Genomic DNA, 24,041 nt, shown 5'->3' with positions numbered 1-24,041 from the left:
ATGGGCCTTTCTTTGTCTGTTTCCTGATGTGGGAGACAGCAATTAAGTATAATAAGAAAGAAATATTAAAGATAATGTTAATGAGATGGCCTTTATTATGGCGTTCAGTTACCCTTGTCTCGGCTAAAATAAAAATATGCAAACTTTGCAAATATTATTATATACTGTTTATGTCTGTCACCTCTGCTATTGCCAACTGTGAGCAACTATCCTTATGAAAATCACCAGATTATTCTGTGAAAGTGGCAGATGGCTGGTGAAAGGGGAATCATTTTTAAATGGCTATGGTAAAAATACGAACTTCATGCCCAAGAGTTATTCAGGTCATCCAGAAGTGCAAACTTTGCACCCAAAGGTTTAAGGAGTGCTCCATGTTGAAAAATTTATAATATTGTTTTGGAATATGTGTTGTCTGTAACAAGCTAAAATAAAAAAATCAAGTGCCTAGAGAATTTCCCTTTATGTCACTTCTTGAAAACTATGAATATGTGAGCATGGTTTACTTACCAAGTACATTCAAAGGGATCACAAAAAGCGTCATATTTCATAGCTCTCATGTACACCTGCCATGGACTAAGCAGGTAATAGAAATGGTTTGTGCTCTGTCTCGTTTCTCCTTGGTGGAGTGGCTTAATACTCAATACTTTTAATGTCAAATATACAGCAGTGATATTGACATATTTGTTCTTATATCCAATATGGAACAGAAATGTATGAAGACAGTGAGACATGCCTAAACTAACATGAATGTATAATCATGTAATACAAAAGCAAAATTTAATGTATCTCTTTATCCAGCAAGTGATTTTCAATGTAACTATATACTAAAGTGGTCCATGCAGGATATCACTCATACTTGGTTCTTTATACATCTTTCAGTACCTAAGGAGGAGATTATAACTTGTAAGCCTTATATATTTACAGAGGGTTTATTTCTGATTGTGAAAAAGCTTTCAGTTTTTTAATGTAATCATATCCATTAAAGACTTTTTGCATAAGAAGTATGGTATTTTATGTCATTCATATATTCTTTCTATAGTTTCTTTCATGTTTCCTGTTTCCTGTTTCTTGAAGTTGTGCCAAGAACAGACAAAGAAAATGCCAATTTCATTCACATCTATTCTTCAGCCATTATGTATAATACACCAAAACCACAGCCTCCTGCCCACAATTGGTTCTCAAAGATCTTTCTGTGATTTTTCCTGGCTGCTTCATATGCTGTGGTTCGGTCCACAGACAGCATGTTGCCCCTTGTATACCTCATCATTCTGGTTCACTCTGTCCTGCGCATGCTTTTCACCCTCTTGCTTGTTCAAGCCCTGAGTATTCAAAAATCTTTTTCATTCCATCTTACCATCTCCATTTCAATCTCCATCTTCTCCTTGTCCCCTCCACTACTCACATATATATGTATATATACCTCTTGCTCATAACCATCCTCTAGCTGTTGTGTTTAATGCATCATAACCACAGCTCCCTATCACAACCAGACCCCACAGATCTTTCTTTGGATTCCCATGGCTACTTCACATACCCTGGTTCAGTCCATTCACAGCGTGTCACCCCTTGTATACAATATGGCTCTAATTCACTTTATTTCATGCATGCCTTTCATCCACCTACATGTTCAAGCCTTGAGCACTCAAAATCTTTTTCTCTCCATCACTCTTCCTCCAATTTGGTCTTCCTTTTTTCTTTGTCCCATCCAGTATAGACACATAAGATCGTCAACTTCTCCCCACTTATTCTGATCATATGCCCGTACTGTTTCAGAGAAGCCTCTGTAGTGCCTCTCACCACCTCTTGTACAGCCACAGGATTTTGGAAATATCCTCTCGGATCTTTTCATTGCCTACTTTCTCTGTTACACAGCCATGGTGCTTTGACAAATCCTCCCTCCTTCTACAGCACCACCGTATGTATCATTAAAAGTATATGTAACAAAGATTTAGTAATTTCTATGATGAAATTGAGAAAAACGCTTAATTTGGAATCTATGAAACTACAACTAAAAAAAAGTAACGACCACGAATTCTGGTGCTATCTTTATTGTTTAACATCCCTTCTATGTTTCTGCTGTGATACTAAAGCTATCATTCATTATCTTCATATATCTTTAGATATGGCCAGAATCTCATTATGCATAATTAAAGCAAACTACACTCGACCCTGACGTTTCTTATACCTGAAACCATATCTAACACTTGAAATGGAAGGGAAATATTTTAACAACCGATTGGGTGGTTTTAAAAACATCCTTTGCAACATGTAGGCAGCATTATGGCACCATCGTGAATGAGACTCAAGAAAATTACAGATACATATATATATATATATATATATATATATATATATATATATATATATATATATATATATATATATATTCATTGATGATAAAAGAATATCACGAGCCAATGATATCACACTGCATTTCAAGTATGCAACGTAGATATATATATCTGTAGTCATTTATTTTGTTTCAATTTTCTTTGTCTCTCATGATAAATACCTAAACATCTTAAAATTGTTTAGCTTAGAGAGAAGGGTAAGAGGTTATTTAGTATAGATGTTGAAAACCATCCAAGGTTTTGAAAAACTCGATCTAAGCAGCTGCTTCAGTCTAGATGTCTATTTCAAAGAAATGGATACTAAGCTTTAATTCGAATGTTTTTCCTACAGGATTGTTAACAGATTGAATGAGTTACCAGTTACATCTGAGAGCACCTTTGACAAGCACCATTTTAGTTGCATATAACGCAAATTAGTATTTCTCTTCATCTATTCTCTGGAACATGCTAATTTCTGACTTATTTCTTACATTACAAATAACTTCGTCAAAAGAACACAGTGGTCTGTTGCTGTTTGAGTTTCTTTGAATATTAAGCTATGGATAACCTGAAAGAAGAAAAAATAAAACATGCAGAACATTCAGTTTCACAATGGTTATGTTCGCTGATAATTCTCTACGCTAGCTATGTTTATCTGATCGCCGGTTGAAAGGTTTGCTGCATGTGTATACAGTTCCTCGCCGATGTAATGTGACGTAAAGATTTGAGTGATCGAAAGCCTCATTTGACCATGTTAAGATAAAGATATTCAAGGCCAAAGTCTCCCCAGATTACCCGGAGATGTCTCACACCGTGAATCTATCGAGAACTTTTCGCAGGCATGGCTGGAATGTGGCTGTGGACACCGTAAGGAGGATTTCGGTAGCACCCACTGTTTCCAGTTCCTGGCCTGTCCAGACGAATGCTTGTGTGTCACCTTTTAAAGAGGATGTCAGAAGGTAATAAATGTTTGAAAGTAATGATGATGATTGCCCTCGTTTAAAGATTTTTTTTAAATGATGTCCTGAGTAGGCGCCAAAGTCGCCACACCGGTCAGTGTGTAAAGGTAGCATTTCAGGCCAGTGTTCCCTCTAGCGTGAGGTTAAGATTGAGGTTGAAAGTTATTAAACTAAAGTGAACATTATCTTGGATTGCTTGATTTGCACTTTATCTTTTAGGGTTATTACCTTTTGTGATGACTATACTCATGGGTAGTGGTAGCACTTCAGCCCCTTTTGGATTCACGAGTCTTATATTGTAATTCATAAAAAAGAGTCTTAAAAAGTGTTACTGTAAGAGTTACAGCATAAACGTAAATGTTAAATTTACTTCTGCCACTTATTCTATGCTGGTGTCTATACTTTGAATGTTAGAAATACCTGCTGAGCATTTTATTTAATTGATTTCGGTTAGATAAGGTAACTAATATATTCGGATAGATATGGGGTTATAGGAAAAAAAATACATATAATTTGTCAGAGCCTATCAGAACCTCCTGTAACTTTTCTAGGAGTTAAGATTTATCTTAGTTTTCTATAAACTTGACAATGTATACCATTCATGCACATGAAGGTGCACTGCTACCATGCTACAGGATGTATGCAAACATAAGACATTTTGATAGTCATTGCAAAGCATTAATGATGTAGGTATATTCTTGCTGTATCATTTTGGCTACTAGATGAGAACTTGGTTGATTCTGTTGATATTTTTCAAGCAGATAACCTACTTGCTCTGAACATGGCTTATGAATGTGTATAAGTGAATGGAGAGGCTAAATGCACCTGATGCATCTCATGGTTTTGTGGATTTAATGTTGCTTTGTGATTATAGAAATATATATAAAGACTAATGTAGTACCAGCTTAGAATATAAATATTATGATGTTGCATACAGTTAGTGTTATAGTACTTTTTATGCCATTGTTATATAAGATGTTAAGGAAATATTGAATGTGAATTATGAATAATGTTATCAGTATCACTCAGATAGAGCAAAGAATAAAGTTTCAGATTCAAATTGGCATTATATTGCTTTTATTTAATTTGCAGAGGGGCATTTTTTAGTTTGCTGGGTGTTCAACATCCGATGATCCACTTACCAAGAAGATTTAAGCATAGATATAGTGGCAGTGGTAAGGATGATATATCACATCTCTTCATTCCTGTGCCAGTCAAGGTAAGAATAAAGAGTATTTGGACACTTTACTTATATGGTAAAGAAATAGTAATTTTTCAGTTGGACTGAATGTGTCATTTTGAAAAATATATAAGTACTGAATGGAAATGCCTTGAGAAATAGATGTATTTGAATCTCATTTTTTAAAGTACAATAGAGTAACATTTTTGTTTCTGCCCATAAAGTAGTATACAGATTGAGCTATCCCATACAAAATATCTGGTAGTTGGCAGACTTTTGATAAATGGGATTCTGTTAGGAGTATTGAAAACACTTGATTTTGTTTTGGTTATCTATACAAGCATTTTGCTTCAAATTCATATTGCAAGTTGAAGGAGAGGTTAGAACTACCCCTTGTACTATCATCTTGCAATTACCTTCATTAAAATAATCTTTCACACATGTACCTCATATATTTATATATTCTTATTCTCCTTGTTGAAGAATAGTATAGTAATTTTCGTTACATTCATTTTATCCACATGATTTTTCTTTGCCAATCATGGTTTTACTGACCTTGAGGTCAACCAGGAATATAACTCCTGTGATTGGCAAGGGACTTCAGTAATTGCATATTTTGAATGGAATTACATCTGTTGGATACTTTCTTGTATGTTTTTGCTTTCATTGTGTGATGTTGTTCAACTGAAACTCATTTGGTAGTTTTTAGACCAACAGTCTTTTGAATGTACGTCTGTCACAGTAAAGAAGCAAAATTTGGATAATGTTATTTTTACAGGAAGACAATGAATATAATATTATCCTCTTTCAGGCAAGGCAGGATGAAATTAATGTAGGAGAGGAGATGGCTGGGCCACTAAAGAAAGAGGACATTTTGCGTATCTTGAACCGTTTCTATACGAATCAAGACATTAAAGAATTAGCAAAAGAAAATGGATTAGACAGTAAGTATTGAGAAAAATAAAAATCTTGCCATTAATTGTACATGTGTTTTATGTTATTCTTTAAGAACATCTCTATATTTTTTCTGTTGTAGTCTTATTTGATTATATACAGTAAACTTCATGATGTTAAGCAGTATATTCCTTGTAGATGTGGCTCATAACACTTTTATCCATATATTCTTACTTAAAAGAGGACTCTTAAATGTTTAAGGGTTGTAGGGAACATGCCTAATACTTCAATGTACTATAAAACATAAGGAATTTTGAAGCAGGATGATTGTACTTTAATAATAAAAATACTAAAGGGAAGGTTTTGTCTGTGCTACCCATTGCTCAGCCTGACTGTAATTTACCCTCTTTTTCGACCCCAGCACCTTCCTGTTGATCTGTCACTTTCTCTTGTACATCTCTCAATCTTTTACCTATTCATCTTTTACCTTTACTTGCTTTGTAGTATCTTTCTTTCCTGACTTGATTTTCTTATCCTTTCCTCCTGGTATATTTGATGTTTCATCATATTTTTATTGTTTTAGATTACCTCTATCAGCAAACCTTTATAAGTTTCCGCAAGTTCTGCTTAGAGTCTGAATCATTACCCGTTGAGCTCCATATCATCATTTGTGACATTCTTCAGGTAAGTTCAAATTCAGTTGCAGTTTCATTCGGACCAGTATGATACTTGTTTTTTAGTAATGAATAATATTTTTGAGTGGTTTATCAATTATTAGGGTCCTGCTTTTGAGAAATGTACTGAAAATTCCTGTTTTTTGTTTGACTTTCACATAACTCTTCATTTTACACAAAAAATAGATTCTTGATTTTATGGTGTATTTTTATTCTGCCCATCTAGACATCCATTTGTGGCATCCACTATAACCACAGTTTTAAAGGCTTTTTTTTACAGTTTTCTATTTGTATTATTAGTAATGTGTATGTGACAAGTTTTATTATTTCTCATTAGGGTGCTGGACATATAAATGACATCTACCCAAGTTTTCTAAAGCATGCTCAAAAGATATTTCCTCATCTGATATGTATGGATGATCTTTACAAGATATCGGACTTATCAAATCCTCCAAACTGGTGAGTTTGAGTTTTAGTACTGCCTAATGTTATGGTATGATAATTGAATATAATTTTTTGTCTCTTTCAGCTATCATATATAAAAATTTGCCTTTGTGAATTGGAAAATCTTGTTATTTCACAACTGATTTAAAGTGGGGTTAAAGATAATGTTTACTTTATGCTCTACAAAATATTATGGATAGCATAAGTAATTTTAACTCTTTTGTTGTGAACTACAACTAAAGTTGTAATGCACAATATGCTTTCTCTATACAAATCAGTACTTAAGTCCACAAGTGTCAGAAAACAGTTTTAACAACCCATATGGTTCGCCAACCCTCCCCTAGTTTGGAAATGGCACTAGGGTCCTGTGAGGTGCCTTCATGTGGTTGCTGGCTGAAGCTTCACATATAAACAATGCCTTGGTCATCTGACAGCTGTCAGCCTTGTAATATTTCCTATATCTTTTTTTCCTTATACACTGTTTTCACCATTATACTATAGGAAATGTTTGTATGTTATTATGTCAAGATGAGCTGTGGAAGCATGTGATATTTATTATAATGATAAGTTATGATGTGTTTGATGAGTATTTGATTTTTTATGCCCTTTACAGCTAATTCATCATCATGAATGCACCTTATGTATCATAATGCATAGTTATAGATATTTGATAATAATATAAGATTTTTTTTATGAATGCTCGTCATTTGGCAAAGTGTTTAGCATCCTTAAATCTGGCTTTTTGATTTTTTCATGTCCTTTACCACTCAATCATCATTATGAGTGAAAGGATTAGTGAATATTTTAATCATGAGTAAGTTTATGCCAGTCTATAGGCATCACAAATAAACAATTTATTTTCCTGTTTATTCTTTCTCTCACTCACCTGCGATTGGGTTTTTATTTGATTTTATAGAATGATAATGCCAGATATGGGAACTGTAAGCTTTTGCCTTAACACAACCGATAGAAAAAGACCAATTACCGTTTTCATGTTTTGTTGGAGAATTGACACATTTTGGGAATGCAGCTTGAAATTCACTATGTGGTCAAAGGTTTAAATCTTAATTGCATTCTAGAAATAAGACACCACAGAAGCTGGTTTCTGATTATGGGAGACTTTGTGAAAGGAGAAAGTTGAGAGTAGGTATGAATCAAAGCAAGATTATTAGGTTTAGCTGAGAAGAGAACTGGTTATTTGCAGTGTGAGCTTGAATGGAGGAACTTGGAGGAAGTGGAGTGATATAGATACCTGATAGTGGATATGGCAGCAATGGAACCATGTGAGTGAGAGTGAAATACAGTGGGTGAGGGGTTAGAGGTCTTGGGCATGTTGAGGAATGTGCAGAAAGAAATTTTACCATCTTTAAGGGCAAAGGTGGATATGATTGATGGTGTTGTAGTCCCATCAGTCCTGTATGGATGCAAGACATGGGTCTTATATAGAAATATGAAGGAGAAAGTGGATGTGTTACAATGTTTGATGACTGTATGAGGTTTAATGACAGTTGATTGAATAAGAAATGGTGGAATAAGAAAGAGGTATGGTATAACAGAGATATGGTGTAAGAGGAGTATGTATGAGAAAGCTGAGAGGGTGTTGCAAAATGGTTTTTACGTATTGAGAGAATAAGTGAGGAGAGGATAACCAGTTGGGTAAATGTATTGGAAGTAGATGGAATAGGGGAAAAGGTGAAACGAAGGAGGAGATGGAAGGATGGAGTGAAAGATGCTTTAAGGGTTTAGGGTCTGAACGTGCAGGAGGGAATGAGGCGTGGTAGTGATAGAGCGGACAGGAGCAATTTGGTGGATAGAGAGAATGGATGTGAGTAATTGAGATTATTTTTCTAGATCTGTTCCTGGTGCTACTTCATTAATGTGGGAGGTGGTGAATGTGCATGAATTTTTCTGAAAAAATATTGAAATTGATAGAATTTTTTTCTTGCTGAAAATTGCCACATGGAGGACACATAAGATATCAAGAATTGCTGTAGTCACTGGGGCTGTTCTTTTAATCGTTATTGATGAAATTTATCATATCAAACACAGTGAAGTGTGACTTTAGGCTAATGAAAATTAAGGGTAGGAAACATCTTTACCCATTACTTAATCATTTGATAGCTTTTTTCTTTACTTTTTTCCTCAGGTACTCAGAAGCTCGAGCCTTGAACCGTAAAATAATATTTCATGCAGGGCCTACCAACAGTGGAAAGACTTATCATGCTATGGAACAGTTCCTGACTGCTGGGTCTGGGATTTATTGTGGACCCCTCAAGCTGTTGGCATCTGAAGTCTTCCATAAGAGTAACAGCAGGGTGAGCTTAAATATTTCTGAGCTTGCTCCCAAGCTTATGATATTATGTAATCAAATTCTCTTACTTGCCAGTACCTGTACACATATTGTAATGTGTCTTGAAGGTGGTATGAAAAGATCTACTTAAGAACAATGCTATTATCATTAATAAGAATGCAGTCACCTTGCTCAGTTACTGTAGTTGTGATGGCAAGGTGTTGAAGTTCCCTCCTTTTTGCTGATCTCTCTAAAATCATCAGAAGATGAGGTGTCTAGTAGTATTCAGTTTTGTTCTTATATATGTATTAAACATTTTCATCATTCAGTTTCTGTGTCTTATAGAGAAAGTTTTCAGAATCATAATACATATCACTGGATAGTTTTATTTTCTCAGTGTGTTCCCTGAAATCTAGTCTCACTTATGAAGACACCTAAATCTTTTGCAATTGGTTCACTCTCAGTCAATTTCTGTGTTGAGCCTTTATATAGCACTACTAATATATCTTTTCTTGCCCCATAACTTACTTGCTGAAATTTATCTTCATTAGATTCCATAAGGTTCATTTTGCCCATTTGTAAATTGTCTAGGTTTTTTGCATCCCCTTCTGAACACTTTCTGAATCAAGTGGATTTATTTGTCATGAAGATGTGTTGGAAAGAAGGCAGGAGGAAGAGCATGATATAGCCAGCAGTGAGGTTGAAGGTCATTACAATCCCAGTGTGAGGAAGGGAGGTGCTTTGTCATGTTGGCCATCTGCCTTGTAGGTGTGGACAGTTGTTGCCATGTTCACTCCAGCACAATTAGCTTACAGGGGACCAGAACAAGAAGTTGGCCCGAAATGTGGTTGATGAGATTCAAACTGAACACATATAACGTAATGAGAATGGGACAAAGCAAAGGATGGCCTCAATGTGATTATAATTTTGCTAGAGATAAGCTTTTGGATTTTATGTTTGAGAAGGACATGGGAGTATACATTATCCCTAACCTGTCGCTAGAGTCCCACGTTAGGAGAATAGTTAGGAAGACAAAGTGTCTGCTGGCAAATCTGAAAATAGTTTTCCAATATGTGGATAATGAAATACTTATTAAGCTGTTCATATCCTGCACAAGACCAAAACTAGAGTGTGCATTTCATGTTTGGTCACAGTACCTGAAGAAACATAAAGAGTGCATAGAGAAGGTCCAGAGGAGGGTAACAAAGATGATATCAGAATTAAGTAACCTAAGTTATGGAGAAAGGCTGGAGGCTTTAAGTTTCCCTATTTTGGAAGAAACATGAGTGAAGGGTGACCTGATCACAATATATAAGCTTTTGAAAGAGATTGACAATGTGGAAAGTGAACACTTCTTTGAGAAATGTAGAGTTAGAGCTATTAGAGAATATAACATGAAATTGAATAAGAAGCTTGTCAGTAAGGATGTAAAGAAATACTTTTATAGAATAAGAGTGGTGGATGAATGGAGCAGAATGACCAGGACATGGTTAATGCAGAGAGTGTGTTTAGTATATGGTAAATATTAAAACATTGATAATTTGAAACTGGAATAATAGCATTATTGTGAGAGAAATATGCATATATGTATGAGTGTAAAGAAACTATATTGTTGTAGTCAAGTAAGTGCATATGTAATGCATTATAAGGTGAGGGATGCATCATATGGATGGCAGAGTTGGCCATGGCGACAGCACTGATTTGCCCAAAGAAACATTCATCTGTCAGCCTCTTCACACATGTTAGTATTGTCTTGTATATTATGTGTTTAAAAAAAGATCATGTGGCATGGAAAAAATAAAGCAAAGATTTTTTTTTTCTTTTTTTTTCAAAAGTCCCTAGTAGGGGTATTCTTGATATATGGGGCTGCTGCAGTCAGTGGTTGAAGGAACTAAATTCGATAGATTACTTTGTTTCTTTAAAGAGCCATCATATTGATTATATATTTTGTTAATTTATCGTGTACAAATGATATGTGATCTGTCTATACATTCTGTAGAGCTGAGGTAAAGATTTTTATATTTTATTTTCTGGGCATGCTTCATAGATCATCTCCAGTCCTAATTTGCATTGTCGTATAGCGCCGCTGTGAGTGGGAGAGGAGTGGAAGGTAATTAGGGAAGCTGTGTTTACATGAACACTAAGGCAGGCATTTGTGTTACCTATGGTTGTGAAGTTGTTGAGCATAATGGATATTTTTTCTCTTTGTATCTTGACAGGGTACACCATGTGACTTGGTGACTGGAGAAGAAAGAAGATTTGGTAGTACTGATGGTTCGGTTGCTAAACATGTGGCTTGTACCGTAGAAATGGCATCTGTTAGTAATAATTGTGAGTGGTATGTTACTGTTGTGTAGCTATGTTTATACTTAACTATTTAGAGTATTTCTATCATGACATGCTGTAGCATTGTAATGGTATTTTGATTATGGTTTTTAGTATCATAATTAATAGCTTTAATGGGAGAATTAGAAAGGACTGCATATTGTATATTTTATCAAGAGTATAAGGCATTGCACAAGTAGGAAGAGAGTCGGGTGAATGGTTTCAATAGAAGGTTGGTCAGTGACAGGTGTGCGATGTCACCATGGTTGTTTAATTTGTTTATGGGTAGGGTGTTGAGGGAGGAGGTACTTGCAAAAGTCTTGGAGAGAGGGGCAGATATGCAGTCTTAAGGGGATGAGAGGGCCTAGGAAGTGAGTCAGTTATTGTTTGCTTGTTATTCAGCACTGGTAGCAAATTCAAAGGAGAAACTACAAATTGGAGACTGAGTTTGGAAGAATGTGTGAAAGGAGGAAGTTGAGGAAATACAAATAAAAGCAAGGTTATTAGGTTTAGCAGGGTTGATACAGGTTGTTTAGGATGTTAGTGTGAGTAGAGAAAAATTGGAGGGAAGTCTTAGTGTTAGATATGAATTAAATGATAACAATGGAAGTAAAAATGTTTTAGTCAGTTATGTTAATGTAAATAGACAGATGCATTTTTAAAGTAAGCCAAAAAAATTGATTGATCTTCTAGTAAATAGTTTTAATTGTTTAGATACCTTTTCTAGGAAGTCAGAATATATAATTCTCTGTAGATGATTAAAGTTTTAAATATCTTTTTCATGCAAAAATACGCTGAATGATTGTTAGAGTCTAGGGCTGAATAATTCAACAAAATCAGGTCAGATCAACACATGCTATAAGATTAAAGTTTCTGATTTCCTTAATTTGAAGATTAATTTGTGTTGAGATGAATAATTAACTGTTTATGGATAGTCATATCAAAATGTGATCACTGTGTTAGTTAGTTTGACCTTCCTCTTGTTGGAAGTATATGATACTTCTTTTAATAGGTCTCATTTATGTGTTACTCTGGTTCTTGTGTTGACTAAAGTCTCACATTTGGAGCTGTTGATGATATAATATTTATTACAAACTCATTATGTATTCTCTTCTGGTACAGATGATGTAGCTGTTATTGATGAGATTCAGATGGTTCGTGACCCAACGAGAGGCTGGGCTTGGACAAGAGCCTTGTTAGGTATCTCTGCAAAGGAGGTTCATGTTTGTGGGGAAGCATCAGCAATTAGCTTGGTAAAGGAGCTAGCTCTTGTAGCAGGTGAAGAAGTTGAGGTAAGTTAAAGAATGAGATATTGTTGAATAATGCCAGAGTAGGGTGCTGAAGGAATGAATTGTGAAGATCATGTTTTCTCTCTGTTGTCTGTTTCATAAACATGAGAGATTCTTTTGGATATTTGTAGAAAAATCAGGGTTGGTACATTTTAGCACTTAGTATTTCTTGTGAAGAAGCACAAGCCTTCCCCACCTTTCACGAACCACTCAACCATGGTAGGGGAAGCTAACTTGTTTCAGGCTTGCCTTCATGCAATTAGAGACCATCACAGAGATGATATCATTGGCTCATTTGCTTATGGCCGCTCAACAGCTTGGAGTTCTCAAGAACTGTACTAATAGGATATCTTCAACCAGACTGGCTTTATCTTTTTTTCTTTATTTTAGGATACATGGCAGTGAATACTCATTACATTTATGTTTTGGTTTGCTGTACACTTTATACATGATATATTGTGTTTGCATTATTGCAGGTTTTCTTATGATGTCACTTGCTAATGTACATAGCATTGTAATGTGATTATGCAGTAGCCCTATAGGTCAGGCTAGTAGCTCTTTTACATGTACATGATCAATACTTAAGCTTACCTCCATATATTTTATACTTTGCACAGTATTGATTTTTAACTTATTTATTATCAGGTTAGACGGTACAAGAGACTGACAGAACTCATCATAGAGAATTATGCCCTTCAAACCTTTGACAATGTTTACCCAGGAGATTGCATTGTATGCTTCAGCAAGAGAGATATCCATCATGTTACTCGTGAGATAGAACGTAGGGGGCATGAGGTTGCAGTAATTTATGGAGGTGAGTAATATTTGAGTACAACAAAAGGTTATAGAAAGTAAGAATTATTTAAAGAGGTTGGTTATTACTTTTAAAAATGAAAGTTACACATATGTGCCTCTTTATTCAACAGACTTAAGCCTTCTGACCAAAGCCCAATCACTTTGATGTTGTGCTCCCAGTTTCTGCATTTTTTAGTCTGAATGCACAAAACCACCTCATATGTTCTTTCAATACTACCATTATTGCAATCACTACTTTCCTATACACCCCAACAGACGTACTCAACAGATTTATACCCCAGTAATTTGTACATTCATTTATATCTCTCTAGACTTTATGAAAATTGATCATTTATTTATTTATAATACTTAACCGCTGTCTCCTTCGTTAGTTAGGTAGCGCAAGGAAACAGATGAGGAATTACCCAACCCACCCACATACACATGTATATACATAAATGCCCACACGCGCTCATATAAATACCTGTATATTTTAACGTATACGTACACACATATATATGCATGTACATATCCATTCTTGCAGCCTTCATCCATTCCGTCGCCACCCAGCCACACATGAAATAGCATTCCCAGTGCCAGGAACAGACAAAAAAGGCCACATTTGTTCACGCTCAGTCTCTAGGTGTCATGTGTAATGTACCGAAACCACAGCTCCCTTTCCACATCCAGGCCCCACAGACCTTTCCATGGTTTACCCCAGATGCTTCACATGCCCTGGTTCAATCCATTGACAGCATGTCTACTCCAGTATACCACATCATTGCAGTTCACTCTATTCCTTGCATGCCTATCACCCTCCTGTATGTTTGGGCCCTGATTGCTCAAAATCTTTTTCACTCCATCTTTCCACCTCCAACTTGGTCTTCCGCTTCGCCTTCTTCCCTGCAACTTTGACACATATATCCTCTTTGTCAATATTTCCTCACTCATTCTCTCCATGTGTCCAAACCATTTCAACACACCCTTTTCTGCTCTCAACCACACTCCTTTTATTATCACACATTTCTCTTACCCTTTCATTACTTACGAGATCAAACCACCTCACACCACATATTGTCCTCAAACATTTCATTTCCAACACATCCACCCTCCTCCGCACAACCCTATCTATAGCCCATGCCTCGCAACCATATAACATTGTTGGAACCCCTATTCCTTCAAACACATCCATTTTTGCTCTTTGAAATAACATTCTCGCCTTCCACACATTCTTCAGTGCTCCCAGAACCTTTGCTCCCTCCCCCACCCTGTAACTCACTTCTGCTTCCATGGTTCCATCCGCTGCTGAGTCCACTCCCAGATATCTGAAACAGATATGAAAATTAAAAAGAGGTATTGTAAACAGCTTTTCTGTTATTTTGATATTAGTTACTATAGTTTATTTTGTACTTATTTTATAAGGAAATAGATACACATGAATTATTTTACCTCCAATTATTTTCTGTTTCAGGCCTCCCACCTGGAACCAAACTAGCTCAAGCTTTTAAATTTAATGATCCTAATCACCCATGCAAGATTCTTGTTGCTACAGATGCTATTGGAATGGGCCTCAATTTGTAAGTTGAATTTCTCTGCTGTAGATCTTTTTTATCCATTTACTTCCTTAATTCACAGCAAAGTTGCTTATGTAGAATCTCTTCCCAACTTTTGTCATTGCAAAGTTTGTCTAATAGTTAGTTCTTCCAAGAACTGTTACCCTGTAACATAAAGCAGCATTTGAATTTTTCTGATCCTTGCCCCATTGAACTACTTTTTGAGTTGCTTACTTTTTATTCCAGTTCTCTGCCTAAGTGTAATTAGTTCCACTTGGTTCCTCTACTTCTCGTTTGTATCCCTTAGTTATGGCACATTGTGCTGAGCCACTTCACTTGCAACTTCCACTGGCCTGACCATGTTTATTGTTATTGGCCTCAGACAGAAAAAATCAAACCCTAAGTGCTAATAAAGGAGGTTAATTTAAAAGTTTTATATGACTGAAAAACCACTGTTACCCAAATTTCTCCCACATACGCAGAAGCATGTTGTGCCCAGTGGGATTTATTCATGCTAGGACTCAACATCTGTGGAATAGATTAGTAGTACCAGCTCAGGATGGTTGACTATTAAAGTCACCCTCTGAAATTTAAAGAAAACTAAATGATACTAACCATTTTGTAGTCATTTTATCAGTTACCCTCATTCCATTGTCCAAGACTGTATCTGACTTGTTCACTCCAAGTTAACTAGTTTCCATCTGTTCTTTGACAGACCTGATACTATGGGTCATTCGTAGTGCTTAAGGTATGCATCAAAATAGTGAGTCCAGACAAAGGCCATGTTTCTCAAAAACATAATGCAATAGAAGTTAAGATTGATTATAATTCATGGAACTTGCAGCTGTTGACATGACCTAACAGTTAAAGATCCTATATAAAGAAATTAGATTTTTTCAACTCCCTGCAGTTAATCAACATGCAGTATATCAGTCACAATTAGATGACACAACAAAAATTAAGTAAGAAACAAGTCAGGGTACACGGTTCTTCATTTCCCAGAATGCCCTGGATTCAGGGTGTGGATTTTTTTAAAAACATTAGCGGTGGATTCTCTCAAAAGAGAAAGTTCATTCAGATCCCTTTTCCTGATTAAAAAATCATCTTTACAAAGGACAAGTCTCATTATCCAAATTTTCCTGTCTTCACGGACCGTGCCATAACAAATTCATGGCAAAAGAAATTTATATAGGAAGAGAAGTATTTGACTGGATCCCTACTTTGGGTAAACATGCAAGTGAATCTCTTTTCCCCACAGTGACAAGAGGCGTGGGTTAAAGTTTCCCTGAATTTTATTTGAATTACAGAGGGACATTAGGCATTGATAGTGTCGCGTAAGTTAATTGTGGGGGGAAGTGCATAGATCAGCAATAAAACATTGTAGAAAACGTGTATCTTTCACATTTAAAAAGTGTAAGATATTTGTTGAAAGAAAAACTTGCAGAGAATGAGTTCCAAACATAAGAGGTGTGAGGAATGAGAAGTGATATTAAGAGTTTGAAATTACTATTGTTGTCAGATGGTGAAGTTATGAACAGAACATTTGTGATAATAGAGAATTTCATTAGAACATTGACTATTAAAACATCATACATTAACCTTGCAGGAGCATTCGCCGTATAATATTCTATTCTCTGATACGGCCAACTATTAATGAAAAGGGAGAGATGGAGATGGAAACCATCAGTGTCTCATCAGCACTACAGATTGCTGGAAGAGCTGGTCGTTATGGCACACAGTGGAAGGAGGTGAGTTTTTTGTGCTATCATTTAATATTATTTTATTGTTGGTTTATTTGTAGTTATACTGTTTCTGTCTATTTACGCATAGTATTTGAATCATGTGGTAACAATTTCTCTGTTCAGAGCAAAGGTTTCAAGAGTGCATTTGGGTCCCTCTCAGAGCTAGAGCTGTGCCATATCTTCTGGAATTGTTAGAAAACTTCACTTACCATGACAAGACGCAAATTCCAAAAGGATTGCAAAACAGAATCAACTGATGAAAGTGCATTGCCCACTCAGACAATATCTCATAGTTGCACTAATCTGCAACAAGGGGGTCATATCACCATTTTTTTTTAAAATCATACATGACCAGTTTCTGTAATATTATGTCAGTGCAAGGAAGGTTATGATTAGCAATTAGCAACTGAAGGCAATACAAAGCTTTTCACCACATTTGGGTAGACACCCATGACCTGTGAATAAGTAAGCTTTCAACAGCTGAGAGCCAGTTTGTCGATGAAATTATGTCTGTGACTTATTGGCTGAGGGCTGGCTTGGAATGTGTGATGAGTTGCAATGTCGTGAAGAGGATATTAACATGTGGGAAAAGTCAGTGTTTCCCATCAGAGAGACAGAGGGTTTGAAGATCTTATCCTTGGTTTTTTATGAAAATATTACTCATGCTTGTGAGACATTACCTGGTAGAGAAATGGTTTTTCAGATTTCAAAACCTACAATTTCTACATTGCTTAATTCTAAAGGCATGGTTCATAGATTTACTAAAGCCCTCCTGCCTCATTTTAAGATCCAGCTGAAATCCTGAAGCATTATGTTAGATACTATAGGTTCAAGTAATTTCAAGTGGACTGAATGCTAAAGAGCAGGGGTTCATTTGGTAATGGGGATCCTCTTCATCATAGAAGGCATTTTTTCTTTCATCAGAAATTATTTTTGGAATAGGATTTTTTTTTTCTTAATGGATGAAAGGTGAACATTATAGTTATATTGACCTAAGGTGGCAGGGGAGTAAAACATTTTGGTTATCACTATAAGGAGATATAGTGGCAAAAAGTTTAATTTTCATTTTACATTAAAGGTTATCAACCTGAGGTATTATGATCCATATTTTAAACATTTCTGTTTGTCTGATACAAGTCTGACATATTTACTTACCTTTCCTATCTTACCACTCTCTTTTGTTTATAGACTGTATAATCTTTATAATGCTTTACATATATTTAGACCATCTCTTCTTATTTCACAGGGTTATGTCACCTCCATGAAGTCAGAGGACCATTCAACTTTATGCCGACTTCTGTCATGTACACCTGAAAACATTGAACAAGCAGGGCTACATCCAACAGCAGACCAGATAGAACTTTTTGCTTTTCATCTACCAAATTACTCACTGGCTAACCTTATTGTAAGAAAAGTGCAATAGTTTAAGTGGTTGTGTGCCTGTGGAGTAAATCAAGCTGTATAGTCACAAGATGTATTGTTGACCTATGATATATCATTCTGTAAATGCAAGAAATTGAGTCATCTGTTATCGAGTTGGTTTTTAAAGATTTTTCTCCTTTGTGTACTTGTATACTAACCCTATATGTTTTGTTACATTACCTTTTAACAAAGTGATTGTGATTTCATGGCATATGTGCACAAATTTCCTAAATATCTTTTCTTTTAACAGGATGTTTTCGTGAATTTGTGTACTGTGGACTCTTCATTGTACTTCATGTGCCTCATGGATGACTTCAAGTTCTTGGCAGATTTAATCCAGCACATACCCCTTCAATTACGTTCCCGTTACATTTTATGCTGTTCCCCAATCAACAAGAAGATGCCATTTGTGTGTGCCATGTTCCTCAAGGTAATAAAATGTACTAGGTTTTTTCATTTTTTAAAGATCATGAAACATAAAGTATCTATCTCTTTCTGTTATAACTCCATTCCTATTTTAATGCAGCACCTCAAATTTGGGAAAACAATAACTTGGTTAAGTTCAGTAGTGCAGAATTGCCATTTCTACCTACAGTTTATTTCTTTTTGAATCTCTAATGTTTTCTGCTATTGAATTTCAAAACTGCAAATCCACCTTTCAGTGACTTAAACGTAACCAAACATAACTTAGGACATAATCAAATCCTCCATTTTTTCCTGGAAATTCCATATAATTATAATTACAAAATCTATATCTGAAAAGCTTGGGATGTAGCATAGGTGCTATGATTATTTCTTGTGAGTAGGTGTTCCATATCTACTTGATCTTATTACCTCCAATATGGAATAGTGCTTACATAAGTGGGATGATACTTCCTCTAATTATTTCTTATCCACAGTGGAATCACAAGCTTTGTATCTTATTGTTACTTCTGTCACCACTCATTCCTTTCCATCTAGTGTGATGTTGCTGCCCTCTCTCTGTATTATAGGTATTATTCCAGCCACACTGTTCTCAAAAGATGTGTGAAAATGAATAAAACTAGGATGCTAGTTGTAGCAAATGAAGGGAGCTTAGATTGTAATGCCAGTTTGCATGATAAGGAAGGAGATAATTTTGTTAACGATGATAGTGAGAAATAAGAATTGAAAGCATAGTCATGTAAGGGATAAAAGGTAGGGATGAACTGTAATGCTGATGTTTGACAATGAAACCCATATATTTAGGTAAGGGTAGGCAGAAAATAAGAATGGTAGAATTGGAAAGGATTTTAGTATAGCTAGAATTAGGTGGGTAGATAAAGTCAGAAATGAAGATGTTGGAATATTTAATGGTGTGAATAGGTCATTAGAGAGGCTTACAGATGAAAGTCTTTTACATATGGTTTGATCATGTAAAACATGACTTACATAGAAGTTTCTTTTATTAAGTAGCTTCTCTTCTCAACATTTTTTGCCAAGTTGAAAATCTCAGATACAGTGGAGTACGACTTGATTGTGCAGATGTTATTCTGGATGTTAAGATGAATATTGTTGGATCAAGCTCTCCTTTCCCTTTCACGAGTGGCTTTATGTTGTCTTCCACCTCTCTATCCATGAATTTTATTTTCAGCACAACCAGCTCATTCATATGTTGAGGACTCAGCTCAGCATTTCTTCACCTCTTCAGGTCCATTTTATCTTCTTGTGCTTGAAATTTGTCATGTTGCTTCATAACTAATTTTGTGCACTCAGATTTGGACAGAATTTCATAGAAGGGTGGACATAACCTAGTTTAGTTTCACACCTCCAAAACTTAGTTTTCTCCTTTTTCCCTTTTTTAAACTTATGGAGACTTTCTCAATTTTGGTGGCTCTGTTATTTTAGTTTTTTCTTCTTTTTTCATTTCAGACTTGGCTTGAAAAATGCATAGGACTGGATTCAGGAAAATAAAAAATGTAACTGTGTTCATTCCTTTTCCCACAGTTTACTCGCCAATTTTCTCAAAATGAGCCTGCAACACTGGATTGGTTGTGTCATCAGGTCAAGTGGCCCTTTTCAACTCCAAGCACTCTCCTAGATCTGGTGCATCTAGAGGAAGTTTATGATGTCTTTGACCTTTACCTATGGTTAAGGTTAGGGAGTTTTTAAATTCTTAATGTGATACAGACTGAGAAAACATCAAGTTGAAAGACTTTCATATCTGAATATGATTTGTGTATTCCAAAGAAAACAGTATTCCCAATTTTGATAAGTTCTAGGTTTTTCATGTCAGGCTTCCTGCAGTGCATATGTTTTTCTGAGCATGCTCCACTTATTTTAAGCCATTATTTTGGAAATTTGATTTTAAAGAAAGTATTATGACCTCAATAATGCCATATATGGCTGAACAGGGGTAGTTAGCAATTTAGTATGACTCCCACTACCCCTTCCATCATCTCTCCCACTGTCTTTGCCACTCTTGTAGCAACCACCACTAACACTGCCACCTTTGCCATTCCCTTGGCCACCATCTCTAGTATCACCTTTAGCCATTTCCTTTGCCACCACCACTACTCCCCTGTCATCATCTTTTTCACTGTTTTTGCACAACCTTTTTCATTTCCTTTGTTGCAATCTCTGCCACCCACTTTGCACCCACTATTATCACCACCTTGGCAACCACTTGTTCCACCACCTTTTTCACCATTTTGGAATCCCCTCCACAGTTACTGCAGTTACAAGTTGAACATCCCTCAGCTGTCATCACTAGAACCACCCTTGAAACCACCACCTTTTCCATTACCATCACCTCTGCCATGCCTTGTTCCACCACTTCTGCAACCACCTTTAGCTACTAGCTCTACCAACATTCCTGTGACCACTTCTCCCTCTCCCTTTGCAACAGCCACCTCTTCTGCCACCACCACAACCATTTGTACCACCACCTCTGTCTTCCACCTTGCTACTGCCTTTACCATCACCTTTCACCATTTCAGTCACACTGTTAGCAGTTCTACCCCCACTACCATCACCTCTGCTCCCATTTGTGCCACAGCCGCATGTGTCACCACCTTTGCCACCCTTTTTATCACCATCCCTTTACTAACTCTCCCCTCCTTTCCTGATACCTGTGCCACCACAGTAACCACTTGTTTCCAACCTTTGCCATCTCCCCTGCCACCACCACTTACTATCATTTCTGTTACCACCCCTGAAACCACCTGTGTCATCTCCTTTGGTGCCACCACTACCACACCCTTTACAGTTGCCTGTGCCACCATCTATGCCATCCCCTGTCGCCACCCTTGCCATTCCGTCTGCCACCACCCACTACCCTGGTTCAGTTGTAAGCCAGTATGTGATATGTGGTTGATGCATGTTTATGAGTGTTTCAGCATCCCATCAGTTCATGTTAAGCTTCTGCCAAGTCTTGCTGTCATGACAAGGATATCATTCTGTTTTTTGCTTTTGGCATTTACTAGTTTATTATGTTTAGCATATAACTACTAATTAAGATGGTTGAATGTAGCATGGATAATGTTTTGTTATGAAGATTTCTTGTTTAGCATTGAAATGCTTGAAGAAAACTGTTGTGCTTCTTAAGACTATATTATAACTGTCATCCTTGAGATGTTTGACATAACAGTAATGATTTGTAAGAACACCACAACAAGTAACATCTTGCCATCTCATTCCTACACTTTCAAGCATGCCTAAGCTTCCGAAATTGCATCTGCACAGAACTGCATTATGTATTACAGATAATTACCCAAGGTGAAATAATGATATAGCAGTCACACTGAAAATAGTTACAAGATCCTTCCATATTGTTTTCTATTATTTACCTTTTTTTTTTTCAGTTATCGTTTTCCTGACATGTTTCCTGAAGGAGACCTGGTGAGAGACCTGAAGACTGAACTCGATGGTATGATTGATGTTGGGGTCACACAAATAGTTAAACTTCTCCGTAACTCTGACACACGAATATCAAATACTGCAGCAGACACAGAAGATACATTCATCATGGATCAGCGGAAGAAGAGTACGTACAGAGGTATGAACTTACATAATTAAACCTGTTACCTAATGTGTAAAACGTTTTCCAATATTTAGAGTATGGGAAGTGTATCACAGGGATGCATTACAAGACTGATCCCTCAATGGTGTCAGAGTGACTTGGGCTTGTAAAAAGAAAAGTAATGAAGGTGGGTCACCTTGAAAGGCCTCTTATTTCTTTATATCTTCTTTCTTCTGTTTCCTCTTTTATTTCATCTCTTCATCTTGGCTACTGACTAACCTTGTATTCATTAGTGAAAGAGTTCTGAATAGTTAAAAGTAATCTAAGTTGACCATCATTATAAATGGTCATTCTTGCTCATTTCCTTTCATTTATGTTTTTAATCCCTATAACAGTACAAGTACAAAGAGTTTTTGTTTCGGGAGTATTGAAGGTATTTTCCTCACAGGTTTGATCCTTTATTCTCGTTACTCATTGAATATGATATTGTACAGATTTTTGTGGATTTTGGTCATTCATGAACCATATTGGTCCATAACCCCCCAAATAATCAAAGGATAAATGTATTAATGGAATAGGTTGTATTACTTTTACATTGGAATATTTGAATGCAGACCATTTATATTGTTTCCTATCACAGAAATCTCAACCACTTTGTAATTTCAATGGCTTTATTGTCACAGATCGCAGATTACCCCTTGAAACATCAGAGCATCTACCAGAGAAGTCTTTTACACATAGATCAAAATTAACTGGTTGGCAAGGCAAAAGAACTCAGAGTCATGGGGGTCTTACAAAGCGGCTTTTAGCTCAAGGTCTTCTATCACCTAAGATGTTGGCTGAACTACAGCGAGAATGGAAACGACAGGTAGGCCACAGAAATTTAAAGTCATTTTATAAAATGCATTGTATGTTAGGATTATATCTTCTATAGTAGGTTTTGGGATGGGACTGCCATTCCCACTACCATTGCCCTCTTTTATTTATCCAAAATAGTAAAACAAACACTTGAAGAAAATTGTAAAAAAAATGTTCTCTGCTGAAGAAAATTTTAAAAAAGACCCTCTAGCAGAATTTCCACTGCACCAAGTAACTTCATACTTTCCAGACAGAGACCCCAGGTGAAACCTCTCATCATAAATAACATTATATGATATCTATGATGAACAGAAACTTTGGTTAAGAAAGAGAGATATTGTATAAGTCATGCAGGCATCAAAAGCATTCAAGGATGATGCGAAGGAAGAAATTGAGTGGATTGCAGTTGATAGGAATGCACCTATAACACGTACATGATAGAGTTATTGATATGGTTTTCCATCCTAATGCAGGTAAGGAAGATAATTTTTGGATTATGTTCCAAAAATTAGGTAATATGATTTTTATGTAATGTAGACAACTTTTCTTCACAGAATAATGATGAGAGCGATGATGGTGATGATGATGAAAATCCACCTATGAAACCCAAAGGGAACAAATCAAGCAGACATTAAAAGAAATCATGCAGTGTTACTGATTTGTCACCAAGGTTGGGTATTATTGTATTGTAAAGAATTACCATTATTGTTGATTATGAAACAGTTACTTGAATACCTTTACCATTAGGGGAAAGTGTTTTTTAAGATGTCCATTTTTAAAAGATTTATTGTTATATTGGAAAGGCAAATACATAGAAATTATTTAAAATGGGTTGTTAGAAATTTTTATGGTTAGTTGGGGAAAGATAATGGAAGAAAATTATAGTTCATTTTAATGATCTTTGGATACAGTATTTATATCTGTAAAGTATCGACATGTAATTTGTAAAACTGTACATACCTTTGCTTTATTTATTTTTAAGATAACAGATTTGTCACTCATGACTTATGTATTTTTTGAAGTAAAGATAATGAAATGTGGTACATTTTTTATGCAAATGTCATTCTAAATTAGTGGTCATTTTATTTGCCACTAGTGAAATCTCTGAATAAGTGTAGAAGGTTAGAATAGTGTACAAAAAGTAAAACTGATATTCAATATTGACCCTTAATGGAATGATACATTCGTTTTGATTCACAGACAAAACCTGAATGTTTGATTAGTTGAAGAGGGAATGGAGAATTTAAATCTTTATAAAACTTTATGATTTTTTAGTAATGATGGATCAGTAAGACAGTTTAAACCAT

General features: G+C 35.9%; 1 protein-coding gene across 2 annotated transcripts; it reads left to right on the top strand.

Annotated features, from left to right (window-relative positions):
- Window positions 1-2,991: 2,991 nt before the first annotated feature.
- On the top strand, window positions 2,992-23,774 carry Suv3 (Suv3 helicase). 2 transcript variants are annotated; one of them, XM_071686421.1, is made up of 17 exons: window positions 2,992-3,289; window positions 4,382-4,508; window positions 5,281-5,413; window positions 5,947-6,047; window positions 6,375-6,496; window positions 8,628-8,796; window positions 10,991-11,102; window positions 12,219-12,388; window positions 13,031-13,199; window positions 14,652-14,757; window positions 16,340-16,481; window positions 17,722-17,880; window positions 18,148-18,327; window positions 19,863-20,011; window positions 21,719-21,900; window positions 22,560-22,744; window positions 23,289-23,774. In XM_071686421.1, exons 1-17 carry the CDS (start codon window positions 3,132-3,134, stop codon window positions 23,367-23,369), a joined length of 2,445 nt encoding a protein of 814 aa, XP_071542522.1. In that variant the 5' UTR covers window positions 2,992-3,131; the 3' UTR covers window positions 23,370-23,774. The 2 variants fall into 2 exon arrangements, with proteins under 2 accessions (XP_071542522.1, XP_071542521.1); XM_071686420.1 differs by having other exon boundaries at window positions 3,006-3,289; window positions 21,719-21,912.
- The last annotated feature ends 267 nt before the right edge of the window (window positions 23,775-24,041 follow it).

This window comes from Panulirus ornatus, chromosome 42 (genome assembly GCF_036320965.1).
Source record: "Panulirus ornatus isolate Po-2019 chromosome 42, ASM3632096v1, whole genome shotgun sequence".
NCBI lineage: Eukaryota > Metazoa > Arthropoda > Malacostraca > Decapoda > Palinuridae > Panulirus > Panulirus ornatus.
This window is presented reverse-complemented; position numbering and strand designations above follow the sequence as displayed.